The sequence below is a fragment of the Pseudoliparis swirei genome, chromosome 20 (genome assembly GCF_029220125.1).
Source record: "Pseudoliparis swirei isolate HS2019 ecotype Mariana Trench chromosome 20, NWPU_hadal_v1, whole genome shotgun sequence".
NCBI lineage: Eukaryota > Metazoa > Chordata > Actinopteri > Perciformes > Liparidae > Pseudoliparis > Pseudoliparis swirei.
In genome coordinates, this window is record NC_079407.1 from 7624779 (window position 1) to 7637810 (window position 13032).

Genomic DNA, 13032 nt, shown 5'->3' on the forward strand with positions numbered 1-13032 from the left:
CTTCAGCACTTGGTGCCACTTTGCTCGTGTCTAAAGTGCTTTTCAGCTTCGTCCATGGAAACAAAGACTCGTCGAAAAGCTCTGCCTTTTATGTTTGGTCATTCCACTTCTGGAAATACTGTGATGGCAAAAAAATTATAAAGTGTTAATGGCTCCTGTCCTTTTTCTTTGTTCCTAATAACTGTTGAACATGCATTTAAATTGTCAATGCTTGGTGGCTGTTGGGGAGCTTTTGACCAACACATGATCGTCATGAATTTTTGTTGTCTGAAAAGTTGAATCTGAAAGCAGTGTTTGACAAAATTATCTAATCCCAATGTCCATCATGACTAATTGAATAGTTCCAAGGGAACCTGAATGTGTCCCATACTTTGTGTAAATAAATTTGTCAGTGAAGGAATTTTTCATTAAGTTAACCAAATAAAATATATTTTTATTTACATGTTAAAAAAAGAAGGGAAAAAAGCATCAGCGCTGCAAGCACTTCATGGTGTCATGTGTGTGGGCGCTGCAGTCCGAAGGGCCAAGTGGTGCTTGTTAGATTTCTCCATTTCTAGTGCAGTTGACTGTAGCTGGACACGACTTGCTCAATACACGTGAAGCCGTCTAGAAAGTCCTCCTCTGAGATCCCAAATTTAATGTACTGGTGAATGTAGGCCCTTTAACAGAGGAAAGAAAACATGATTAAAAAGACTTAATCCAGAAATAAAACGTTAAGAAGAAATGCTTCACAAGAAAAGTTAAAGCATCTGTTGAGACTCACCTGGATGCAAACATATTCCAGGCTTTTCCCACCATGTTGTCCAGAGGTCTGAGCAGAGCCTGGCTGTTACTGACCAGCGTTGCACATTTTTCATACTTATTAAAAGGCACTGGGGATTTCCACGAGTTGAAAGCGTCTCCTGGCGAGAGCCAGGAGGTGTACAGGGCCGGGTCCTCAAAGCCACCTGTGGACAGCACATAGTTTACATCTCTTGTTCTGAACTTCTGAAGAGAAAACATTAACATTTGAAAGCCATTTCAACCAGACCCGTCTCTGCGCTGTAAACGTCTTTCCCTCTCAGTACGAGCAGGTTGGCCAGGGACCGGTTGAAGCCGGATCCAGAGAGACTCCTGGTCCGCTCAGAACCTGCAGGTGGACGCACCTGCCAGTCGATACCTGACGCGGGACAAACAGCGACTCCTCAGAAGTGTTTCACTGATCACTCACTTTCAAGCCATACAATAACAGCTTGGCAAACTAAGCTGAGACTGAATTCGATAGAGCTTGCCTTCCTCCATCTTGGTGTTGGAGATGAGCATCTGCCGCAGGTGTTTGAGCACGCTGGGCCAGCTGAACGTGCTGTAGGCCATGGAGACGCTGGGCACCTGAGGGACGGTGCACATGCTGAGCAGTTTATACTCCGGGTGGCACGCCAGGGCGCTCACCAGCTCGCCTGAGCGACGACAAAGCGTGATATCCACATTAGCGTACGTACAATGAGGAGATGGAAGGTGCGAGCTGATGTCACTTCCTGGCAGGGGACATTTCTTTCAGTCAAATTATCCTTTTTTTAAAGAATGTATAACACCCTGTAAACTACAGCTCTCCTCCCTCAGCGCTCACCCAGAGGATTTCTGCCGTAGAGTCCGCGGGAGTCGGCGGTGAGCGCGGGCTGCAGGACGCTGCCCAGCTGGTGAGCGATCACCCTGTTGACGTCGCCGAAGGAGATGTGTTTGATGTTCAACAGCTGAGCGCAGATCTTGTGCACTGTGTCGTTCTCGTGCACCAGGATGGCGTCCGACAGCTGATAGAGGTGAGCCAGCGTCAGCATAGAGTTGTAGTTCTGGACAATCACCTGGGAGGAAAATACAAAACGACATTAAAAAAAAGATAGCACTTTAGTCTAATATTAAAGACAAATGCTTGATAGCCGTCTCTGTACCTCCCCGGTCTCGTACGGCCAGGTGAGGTGGTTGAGGATGAAGGACTTGGGGTAGATGTCTCGGAGACACTGAGTCACGTAGGTACCAACGCCGGACCCCGTGCCCCCAGCTACACTCATCATGGCCATGAGTCCGGCCAACCTGTCACAGCGCTCCACCTCTCGCCTCACCAGCTCCTCCACCGCGTTTCTGTGACGAGGCCCGTGGACACAGTACCTGGTGGGATACAAGAAGCAGGTGATATATCTCTGCAAAAAAACATTGCTTGTTTTTAAAGCATGAAACGGTCCCAACTCAACTTCTAAAAAGGTCAAGAATGAACTTTGACGCTTTATTTCAGAGCTGAAGCAATGTGTGGATGGACAAAAAATGAACCAGCAACTGTTTGGAGAGTCAATCAATCGTTTCAGTAATTTTGTTAGCAAAAACTTCTAAATTGTGATAGTTTGATGCTTTTCCTTGTAATAAACTTTACTAAATGGACACTTAGGCTCTGACAGAATATATGGGCTAATTGTTAACATTTTTTAAGTAATAAGAGAAAATAGAAAGATCTGCAAATGAACCCATTGAGTCATATTTAACTTATGAATCCAAAACGATGAGTCCTAAAAGTGCCATAAATGAATTCATAAGAGCTATTAAAATCGAGTTGGGATTGTATTTAAATTTACAAGGCAATTGCCAATGTTTTGCTTTGTAAAAATAATTCTACTATCACAACATGTGTTATTTCTAGGCGCCGCTTATTATACTATTAGTATTATATTTGTTTATATTTTACAGAAAAGGTCAACAGGTCATACCCATTAGCCCAGTTGTTGCCGGAGCCCTGCTTCTGGCTGAAGTGGGCAGTCTCTCCGTAGCTCCACATGCCAGACCTTGCAGCACTGCTCATGCTCTGGTTGATCACTTTGGGCTCCATGTCAATCAGCACCGCCCTGGCTACAAGCTCTGGTGTTCAGACGGGGACACATGACAGGTAAACATGCGTTATTATGTATTATGACGCGTATTTCACCCGGTAGATGATGACCAGGTGGCATCAGGTGTTACTACCTCCACGTGTGGTCTGGTGGAAGAACCGCTCGCAGCCTGCTGCGCTGTACAATCTCCTCTGTCCCTCCAGAGCATCGCTGCAGAGGACGTCAAACAGCTCGTAGCCCACCTGGTTACCGCACTGGCCGAGCTGAACTGTGACGATGGACATGTTTCCCCCAGGTGTGAAGAGCGGAGACTCTCCGGATGATCGATAGGTTTCCGATCAGAGTATCAGAGCACGCCGTCTGAGATCCACCGGCGGGTTCACGTTGTGAGTGAGAGGTTTTCATGACGGAGTCCATGGAGCCGTCAGCATCTTTGTTGTTCAAAAGTGGCGCACATCCTGTCCCCCGCCACGGGATGTTGAAATGGAATTTCCGGTCCAAACTTTAGAAATAAAACTCCCATTCAGATGTGTTGCAAACTGTTTGAATCCCAACACAAATATAAAATTTCCGATTTGAGTATTAGGATGTAATGTACATTAGATATTGTAGTTATTATTATTATTACTATTATTATTATTATTATGTGTATTAGTAGTAGTAGTAGTAGTAATAGTATAGTGGTTTATGGATAATGTTACTGGTGTTTTTGTGATTGAAATATAGGCTACAGACATAAAAAATACGTTTTCCTCAACGTGGACTGAATTGCCATTTTTTCAATGGTTTACAGTGTTTTTCGTACAAAATAGAGCCCATTCAATTCAATTCAATTCAAGCAGAATATGTGTCAGTATTTAACTAGTTTAGCGTTAATTGCACCTGAATATTGTAGTCGTCATCAGAGACCCGAGTATGTTTTGTGTCCAGGCTCTTTTCATTGGCCTAGGTATATATATTGAGAATATTTTTAATTCAGTTTATTGTAATATTTCTCTAAAATAAATTATTGCTATAAAAGTCGACGGAAAGAACTAATAAGGTTCATTTAATTTTTAGTTTTAACTTGAAGTTATTATATTGACGGTTTATGAAAAAAAGAAGAAAAAGCGAATATATCAGGGTACCGCCCCTTTGGTTGAGCGTCGCAATGCGCATGCTCAGTGTAGTAGCCGGTTATGGCGGCGATGTGTGTTCGTCCATGAGGTGGGGGGACGCCTGCTATTCTCGCGGTCTGTGACGGAGCGAACCGAGCGAAGCGCTGCCATGGCCGGAGTGTTTGACATTGATCTGGACCAGCCGGAGGAAAATGTCTCCGATGACGAGAACGAGGAGGTACTTCGATGGGGAGATGTAAAACGTGGCTGCGAGAGTTTGTCACGGCGGAAACTCTCCACGCCATATTAGCTAGCTGTTAGCCTCGCCAGCCGACACGGGCCTCCTCCTGCAGCCGGGGCTCTCAGGCCTGTTCCCGCAGGGTTAGCGGAGGCTGATGGGAACCTGACAGCGATCTTCACGGCGCTGTCACTCGGTTCTGTTTTTATTTCACAGCTACCGATAGCTAAGCGATGAACTGCATGGGTGGTTTTTTTCTTGTAATCCCGTCTCGTTGAAATGAAACCCTTCGCTGTCATGTCAGAGTTGTGCAAACAGAGCCCTACTTGGCCAAAGGTGCTGCAGTGATAAATGTGGCTCGGTGTGCAACAGTTTATTTTGGCAAGTCTGTCCCAGAGTGGGACTGTGAAGTGGACACTTAGCGTGTGTGTGCGCGCTCGCTTGTGTGTATTCACACCGAGCAACAACACAACAACTGACTGCACAGTTGACTTACCTGACTTTTTTTATTATTATAAAATGATATGTCAATATTGCTTCATGCAAATGTTTATTAATACAACAAAACCATCATGGCATGCTATTGAAGGAGTACAATAGTCAATGAATAGGTGATGGCACCTTTGGACACGCATCTGGGATGTAGTTTACATCATATTAAAGCATTTTTGCTTTATATTTTTTGCATCATGTGGATGTCCAATCTATGAAGTATAGATTGGGAAACTATTTCATCACAGCAGCGCTTGTTCGTAGGTGTCACATCACAGCTCCTGCCAAAGACAAACACCTTTATAAACTGGCAAATATAGTTAAGCTTAAGTTTTTTTGTTGTTGAAAGGATATAATGTAACTTGGGCTGCAACTACTTTAATCTGACAATTAAAGTAAGAAAGAAATGCCCTTTAAAGTCTACTGGATCCAAGGTGATGTCTTGACATATTTTGCTTTGAGTAAAACCCAAAATATTCTATTCAATCATATCATGATGTTTGAAAAACAGGAAAACAGACTGGAGAAGCTGGAACAAGGAAATTACCACTTGAATATGCTATTCTTAGTTTATCTTCTTCATTGATTTTTACTTGTACCACAAGACAAGCATTGTAAATATAATACTATCGCAGTGTTAAAACAGACATGACGTGTTAAATTGCATGGGAGAACAAGGAAATACAGAAATGTTTTAATGAGATTAACGTGCTCTACTGAGTTGACGATATAAGAAATTAAAAACTGAAGAACTGATTTCTGTGTGGATTTTCAGCAGCAAGCTCTTCATCTTCTCTTTTGCAGTCCCTTCACTTCCTCATTTAGAATAAAAAAACTTCACGACTTTTGTGTTTACATTTCTTTTTTTAACTTTTCTTTGCAGATTCAAATCGTTGACATCATGGACCAGTGCAGTGGATTTGAGTTGTAAGTTTCCATTGTGATTCTGTGCTTGTCTTCATGTATGTTGTTTTTTTGTGCGCAATTGAATCGGTGAATATCAATAACACAATGCATTCACTGTCTCCACAGCAACATGGACGACTGTGAGAAGATTGAGATATCGGAGGACAACGTCAATCAGGGGACGGAGAACATCAGACCCGAGTGCTTTGAGCTGCTGCGTGTCCTGGGGAAAGGGGGTTACGGAAAGGTACTTGTGGTACCCACGCAGCATCAAGCCTTGAGAAAGTGCACCCAACACGCACACACTACTACAAATGCACACTGGATAACGCTTTCCTCCGGAACGCGAAGAACTGAGTTCTACTGTAATACGTGTTTATTTGAGTGTCTTAAACGTGTCAATCATTCCCCCCTTTTTTTGCAGGTTTTTCAAGTTCGAAAAGTTGTTGGAGCTGCATCTGGCAAAATATTTGCCATGAAAGTTTTAAAAAAGGTACATTCCTCTACTTAAATACCTTTAATTAGAGCACTGTACTGCCGCCCCGTTTGTATCCTGTAAATGTAATTGCATGCTTGTTTTTTTTTCTTACAAATAAACTTATGCTGCTTCTGTCTGCAAATACGGGCTGTCCTTAAAGCCAGTGGTGGGGTAATGTTTCACTGCTAGTTGGTAGGGTGCCATCTGCGCTGCTGCAGCCTTGGCACCCGAAAACACTCTGCCTCAGCCCACTAGATTCCGCTTGATGTTCACACCGCTTCACACCGCTTCTGCTTGATTGGCTAAAAAGACCCCAGTGACACGTTGAAGACCGTCCCGATTTCAAAAGATCGTCTCAATCGTTGATCTTCAAAGGGAGCCGACGCCACAGCTTTTCATGAAGGACTGCGGTTTAGAGCCCAGGGCCCGTGTTTGCGAAGCATTTCGGAAGGAAGACATCAGTCATGATATGCCCAACATTTTCAATGACACAGATACAGTCGTAGATTTAGGCGTTTCTGGGTTTTAGGAGAGCTGCAGAACAGTCCCAACCTGCTGGGAGTTCTCAGCAGGTAGACGGCGGCAAGACAAATGGCAACACACACTCCAGCTCGTATACACACACACACACACGATATGAAACATTTGATTTAGATTAGAGATTTTATTAGATTGAATTGGAGGAAGGAAAAAAAGATCCTATTTTGTCCAAGATAATTCCACTGCAGAGAAAATTAAATTATATTGCAATTTATACTGAATTACAATCTAACCACAACAGCTCGGATGTAGCTTTTATTCCACCTCAGTGTGATTTATGAATGATTTTTGATTTTCAAATAAATATTTGTTTTTGTGAACAGACCTAGCTTGTAATACAAGTGGGACAATGGTGTGATTAATCTAGATTTTCCTGCTTCACATTATTTCTAATTCAGTCCGTTTTGAATGTGTTGATTACACATTGAACCTTGGAGAAAAATGAATGATTCATGAATTAGTATGTGTCGTATACCAATAATGTCATTGTCAATTAAATGAGAACATTGTTTACTGTGCGTGCGTAGCAAGGCTCATAAACAACTTTCTGCTCTAAGGTTGAGCCACTGATTCTTAGATGCTTTAAAGTGGTCCGAGGATGTAAACGCCCGCCGCATCGTAGAGCAGTTAGTGGACGTCGGCTAGTTACCGTTGGCAGTGTTTGGTCGTCCAGTCAACGGAACAAAGGCCTTAAAAGTCGGTATACAACGTATGATTCATAACCGCTCTCTGCAATAAGTGAATAGTGAAGACATTTGAAGGTTTATCAGCCGCCATGCTCGTACTGCACCATTTAAAAAGGGCTTGTCCCCACCTCAGTTTAGCTCCCACTCTTGTGGTGGTTCTGACACTCAGAGCTGAGGCAACATTGCTGCTGACAGCAATATACACAAGGTATATAATACTGTATCTCTTCAGCTCTTTGACAGGAGAGTGCTCGCACTATCAACATCATTATTCTCTGTGAACTTTTTAAAGCATGGTCTTCATTGTGAAGATTTAGAGAGTGATAATTAAGGACGTTGTCGGAGCTAGAGAACCAGAAGCAACAATAGTACGTGGCGTGGTCGGCCTTGTTGGACTGTTTTCATTGACTACATCAGCAATAATTAAGGAATATCTCTGCTTTATCATTATCATATCCCGACCCCTCCCAGTTGTTGTATAGTGGAATGCCTTTTACTTTCTCTCCATAATAGTCATAGTGGAGACCAACAAGCGATCATATATCAGTGATTTGTCATTGAGAGCGTTTCACGTCAACATGAATGAAACCTCGCCTTCCTTCCGTCTGCCTCTTGACTTGACTAATACTGATGTGCTTCTCCGCCGCACCAGGCGATGATTGTACGCAACGCCAAGGACACGGCCCATACCAAGGCAGAGAGGAACATCCTGGAGGAGGTGAAGCACCCCTTCATAGTTGATCTCATCTACGCCTTCCAGACCGGAGGGAAGCTGTATCTCATCCTGGAGTACCTGAGCGGTCAGTACCAGACATGCACACAACGCACACCCTGCGGGAAGATCGATGCACATTACGCGGGCGTGAAACCACTTCCTGCTCGTCTCCTCCTGGGAGCAACCTAGACTTTGGAAGCGCTAGGGATTTGCGTGTGTCACCTGTGTTAACGGCACACACGTTGTGTTCATCTGCGCAGGAGGAGAACTCTTCATGCAGCTGGAGAGGGAGGGCATCTTCATGGAAGACACCGCCTGGTGAGTGGTGTTTGTGTTGAATAAGGACGCTCAGATAGCTCGGCAGACTGTCAGTATCATCTGTGAAGATAGAAAATGTATGTTAAAGATGAATGTGAGGACACCTCAAATCTTATTTGTTTTTAAATCATCACGTAAGGTATATTGTACTGCATCTACCTGTCGCGTCTCCAGTCAAATTAACTTAACAATGGGTTTTATTAATTACAAACATATGATATACAGTCCCAGTCTGGTAGATTAGAATACGTCGCTATTTATTGGCTTGAAGTTCATTGTATTTATACTTTTTTTCGTTGTCTTTCTCTGTAGTTTCTACCTGGCAGAGATCTCCATGGCTCTGGGCCACCTGCACCAAAAGGGCATCATCTACAGAGACCTGAAGCCTGAGAACATCATGCTCAACAACCATGGTTGGTGTGTGTGTGTGTGTGTGTGTGTGTGTGTGTGTGTGTGTGTGTGTGTGTGTGTGTGTGTGTGTGTGTGTGTGTGTGTGTGTGTGTGTGTGTGTGTGTGTGTGTGTGTGTGTGTGTGTGTGTGTGTGTGTGTGTGTGTGTGTGTGTGTGTGCACGTGTTTGTATGTATGTAATGAAATGAACTCAGCCCTTCCTGCGTGATTTGTCTTATATTTGTTGTATTTGTCCTTTAAACATCACTATCCATATGCATCAATACCATGTCATGGACATAACAGTAAATAGGGACCTTGCTGCAATGTAACAATTCCGTCTGAATATGTATTGTTTTCCTCCCAGGGCACGTGAAGTTGACAGACTTTGGACTGTGTAAAGAATCGATTCACGACGGCACGGTCACACACACCTTCTGCGGCACCATTGAATACATGTAAGAGGAGCCCTCCGTCGGTCTCGCTCACTCTCCGATGCACTTGCATGCAAACCGGCTTCCTCACTCACTCGTACTGCTCGGTCTTGACCCGTTTCCATGAGTTCACGAGTAAGAAGTGTGCTCTCGCATTGTTGCAGGGCCCCAGAGATCTTGATGAGAAGCGGACACAACCGAGCAGTAGACTGGTGGAGTCTGGGCGCTCTGATGTACGACATGCTCACCGGGGCGGTTAGTTAAACTTACATAAAAAAATGTTTTTCTAAAAGCTTTCTACGATACTGTTTATAAGATATGAGTCATAATTTGGGAACGTTTGTGTAACCTCTCGCTCTCTCCCGCCACCCCTCACTGTAGCCACCGTTCACTGGTGAAAACCGCAAAAAGACGATTGACAAGATCCTGAAGTGTAAGCTCAGCCTCCCACCCTACCTCACGCAAGAAGCAAGAGATCTCCTGAAACGGGTATCTTCTGTTTGCTTTAAGCTTATAGCACATGTGTTTATTCAAAATAAGTGTGTTGTTGTGCGAGTATCCTTCTGACACTTGACTGCCGGTCGTACAGCTGTTGAAGAGAAACGCCTCATCGCGGCTGGGAGCCGTGGCGGGAGATGCCACCGAGGTGCAGGTGAGTTACTGTCCCGCAAAACCCCGCCGGGACACACCGGTGGCGACGTGGTTGCTGTTGTGGCATCAATGGTCGTTTGATGGCCCCGTCTTTGTGTTCGATGCCCCATAGGCCCATCCCTTCTTCAGACACATCAACTGGGAGGATTTGCTGGCCCGGAAAGTGGAGCCGCCGTTCAAACCTTTCCTGGTGAGTGTCAGACGAGCAGGCCACGAGGAGTTCCAAATTAAATGTTGATTGAGCTCCAGATGAGTTTTGAATTCGGGCTACCCGCCCGGATGGAACCAACTGAACCAGTTTTTGGTCATTCAAGCCAGGAAGTCTCTCGTTTCAGACCCGCGTGTTGTTACTTGACACATCTACTCAAGTTGCTGCACCTCCTCACCTGCCTTTGTCTTCCCTTTTATCTCGGCAGCAATCGGCTGAAGACGTGAGTCAGTTCGACTCGAAGTTCACCAGTCAGACACCAGTCGACAGCCCGGATGACTCCACCCTCAGCGAAAGTGCCAATCAAGCCTTTCTGGTGACTTTTCTTTTCTTTTATATGTTTTTGTTCTGCCGCCGTACGTTGGTACCTACGTCCAGTCCGAGTGTGTATTTCCTGGGGAACAAAGATCCGATAGGACTGAAGGAAGAGCTGATTTTGAATCTGGTGGTCAGAGATCAAGGTCATGGTGACCCCATAACAAAAACAGATGTATGTACTAATGAAGACCAAATGTCTAAAAGGATAACATGATGAAGTGATTGAATTTAAGACGGACCCGGATGTTATTATTTCGTGAACATATATAAGCGCTTCATTCTTCAAACAGGCATGTAGTTAATTTCTTATGCAGAGAGACAAACAAATCACCAAGTATCTGATTTACAAGACGTCTTCGTGCCCCTGAGATGTGAGCGTGCACTAACTGCAGCTGTTTTTGTTCCTGCAGGGTTTCACGTACGTCGCTCCGTCAGTCCTGGAAAACATCAAAGAAAGGTTCGCATTTGAGCCAAAGATCCGCTCCCCTCGACGCATCGTTGGCAGCCCAAGAACACCTCTCAGGTATGTGGGCAGCAGCCACTTGGACTGGTTGGAAAAACCAACCCCTTATTCCCACCCTGAGTTTGTGTTGAATACATGGCCTCACTTTGTTTCACACAATTATTATCATCTATTGCAGATTTTAAACATGCACCCGTTTTCTTTCCAATTATATATTTAAAATTCTAGCTTTTCGCTTCACCTGAGGCAAAAGAAACCGGTAAACCCGTCAGTCCTACAGCACAGACGCCTTGATTAGCTGTGCTCATTCTTTACACAGAGGGCGGCATGTTTATGCCGCTGCAACTGCCTCCTTAATAACAGGTTATTGTACATAGTGTGAGTGCAGCAGCGTTCCGTCTGTGTTGTTTTCATTAAGCCACTAAAGAGCTGCAGACACAGTGAGTTCCCTTGCACGCGCCTGACAGGAGACCGTTCATTTCCTTTTCTTCGGATTTTATTTTAAGGAAGCGAAAAACGCTGACAAAGTACACAAAAGAATAAACGTTCAAAACGATCACCCGGTCATACGGCAACAAAACGATCTGCTCTCTTGTCTAATGCGGCTCTTTCCTTCCACCTGCTGCCGTCGTGACGTAATTAAATCACCTGACTCGAGCATCAGTCATTAACATAAACATCTTTCAATATATTTCACCTATAGTTCCTTACACCGTGAGCCTAATTCTGAATATAAAATTATCAACAGTTCTGAAATTTCAACTTACTAAAAAACACACTTGTGGCTCTTACAATGAGTTTGAACTAATTTGTTAAGACCCAGAATATAGCAGCTGCCTCTCTGTTTCATCTGTCTGTTTCCTTCCTCTCCTCCTTGCCCTTTCAGCCCAGTCAAGTTCTCAAGCGGGGAGTGCTGGGCCCGGAGTCCCCATCACCCTGGCGCAGGACCAAGTGCCCTCCAGTCTCCTCAGGACCAGGCCATGGAGCTGTCCACCCCGGAGCAAATGGACGTCACAACGAGCTCCGAGGTCTCGGCCCCTCTTCCCATCCGTCAGCCTTCCGGGGCCAACCAGGGTCAGATGAAGCACCAGGCCTACCCCAGTACGGCCAAGCGGCCCGAGCATTTACGTATGAACCTATGACCCCACCGCGCCTCTTTAGGAAAGTTGATTTGACTCTTTTTTATTATTTTTATTTTTTAAAGAAACAAAGCAAAACTGTATGGATGCTCGAGACAATTCAAAATCCCAAATTGCACACTCCGTACACACGGTCACGACCTGGAGGTTTGTGCGTGGGTCTGCGACTCCAGCGCGCTGCAGTGAAGCGCTACCGACGATATCGGCGCCTCGACCAGGGCTCGTGACCTTTGTCTTCTGACCCCACCCTTGTGAACGGGACTAGTGGGACTGGAAACCTTTTGAGGAGCCGCGGCCTTTCCTGCAAACCTGGAAATCAAAGGCGACCATGTATCACACCGTATGCAAGCTATTTACTCTCAAATGCTGTCAATCTACTGTACAGGATGACATCCAAAGTGCTTTGTGCGATCTGAGTGAATGCCAGTGAGTCAAACTGCTTCCATTGGGAGATGTTGAAAGTTCTCAGACAACAAAAATGCTTCCTGGCTCCGAGTGAAACTATATAAATTAGGTTAATTATTGAAAAAGATCAAAGAAATGAGCATTGTGAGCAGCGGATAAGCAGAGGTTCTAGTATTGATGAATGTATGTCTTCAGATGTTTTACACAATGGATGCATTAACGGTGCTGTACATCAATGATGACTCAAAGAGCCTCAAGAAAAAAAATGTTTACTTTTTACATTCTTTCAGCATTGAAGGCTTTGATGTGGGAACCTTATTTCAATGATCTGCTCTTAAAGCGTTCTACACTGTACGATGAATCACTGGATTAGTTGACAGACATAATTCAGCTTGATCACCACGACCACCCACAAATGTCGAACTGATCTCGGTGGTGCTTCGTTTGACCCCCCCCCCACTCTGGTCGCCCCGGAGACCGCGAGCCTCAGTGCCAACAGGACGTCAGACCCCCCCGGAGAGAGTTCATACTGGAGACTGTAGCACCAGTTGATCTGGATCTGCAGTTGTGGAGTTTAATGCTCCAAAAACATGTACAGCCTCTTACATCAGCTCACTTGTTTAGGAGGGACATTTTTAGAAATCCCAAAAGGCAAGTAAAAAATTCTAATAAAATGTAAAAAATATATATATACAGAATGCATT

General features: G+C 44.6%; 2 protein-coding genes across 4 annotated transcripts; one reads left to right on the plus strand and one right to left on the minus strand.

Moving 5' to 3' along the window:
- Positions 1-412: 412 nt before the first annotated feature.
- tubd1 (tubulin, delta 1) lies at positions 413-3146 on the minus strand. 2 transcript variants are annotated; one of them, XM_056440502.1, is made up of 8 exons: positions 2986-3146; positions 2733-2880; positions 1926-2142; positions 1607-1838; positions 1272-1436; positions 1031-1159; positions 764-947; positions 413-659 (listed from the first exon to the last, which is right to left on the minus strand). In XM_056440502.1, the coding sequence occupies exons 1-8, from the start codon at positions 3134-3136 to the stop codon at positions 554-556; spliced, it is 1332 nt and encodes a 443-aa protein (XP_056296477.1). In that variant the 5' UTR covers positions 3137-3146; the 3' UTR covers positions 413-553. The 2 variants fall into 2 exon arrangements, with proteins under 2 accessions (XP_056296477.1, XP_056296476.1); XM_056440501.1 differs by having other exon boundaries at positions 1272-1514.
- Position 3147: 1 nt separating this feature from the next.
- rps6kb1b (ribosomal protein S6 kinase b, polypeptide 1b) lies at positions 3148-13026 on the plus strand. 2 transcript variants are annotated; one of them, XM_056440499.1, is made up of 15 exons: positions 3148-3238; positions 5563-5606; positions 5712-5832; positions 6010-6078; positions 7942-8089; positions 8265-8322; positions 8635-8735; positions 9078-9168; positions 9309-9399; positions 9526-9633; positions 9734-9796; positions 9908-9985; positions 10212-10319; positions 10732-10844; positions 11671-13026. In XM_056440499.1, exons 2-15 carry the CDS (start codon positions 5581-5583, stop codon positions 11924-11926), a joined length of 1431 nt encoding a protein of 476 aa, XP_056296474.1. In that variant the 5' UTR covers positions 3148-3238; positions 5563-5580; the 3' UTR covers positions 11927-13026. The 2 variants fall into 2 exon arrangements, with proteins under 2 accessions (XP_056296474.1, XP_056296473.1); XM_056440498.1 differs by lacking the exon at positions 3148-3238 and adding an exon at positions 4013-4187.
- The last annotated feature ends 6 nt before the right edge of the window (positions 13027-13032 follow it).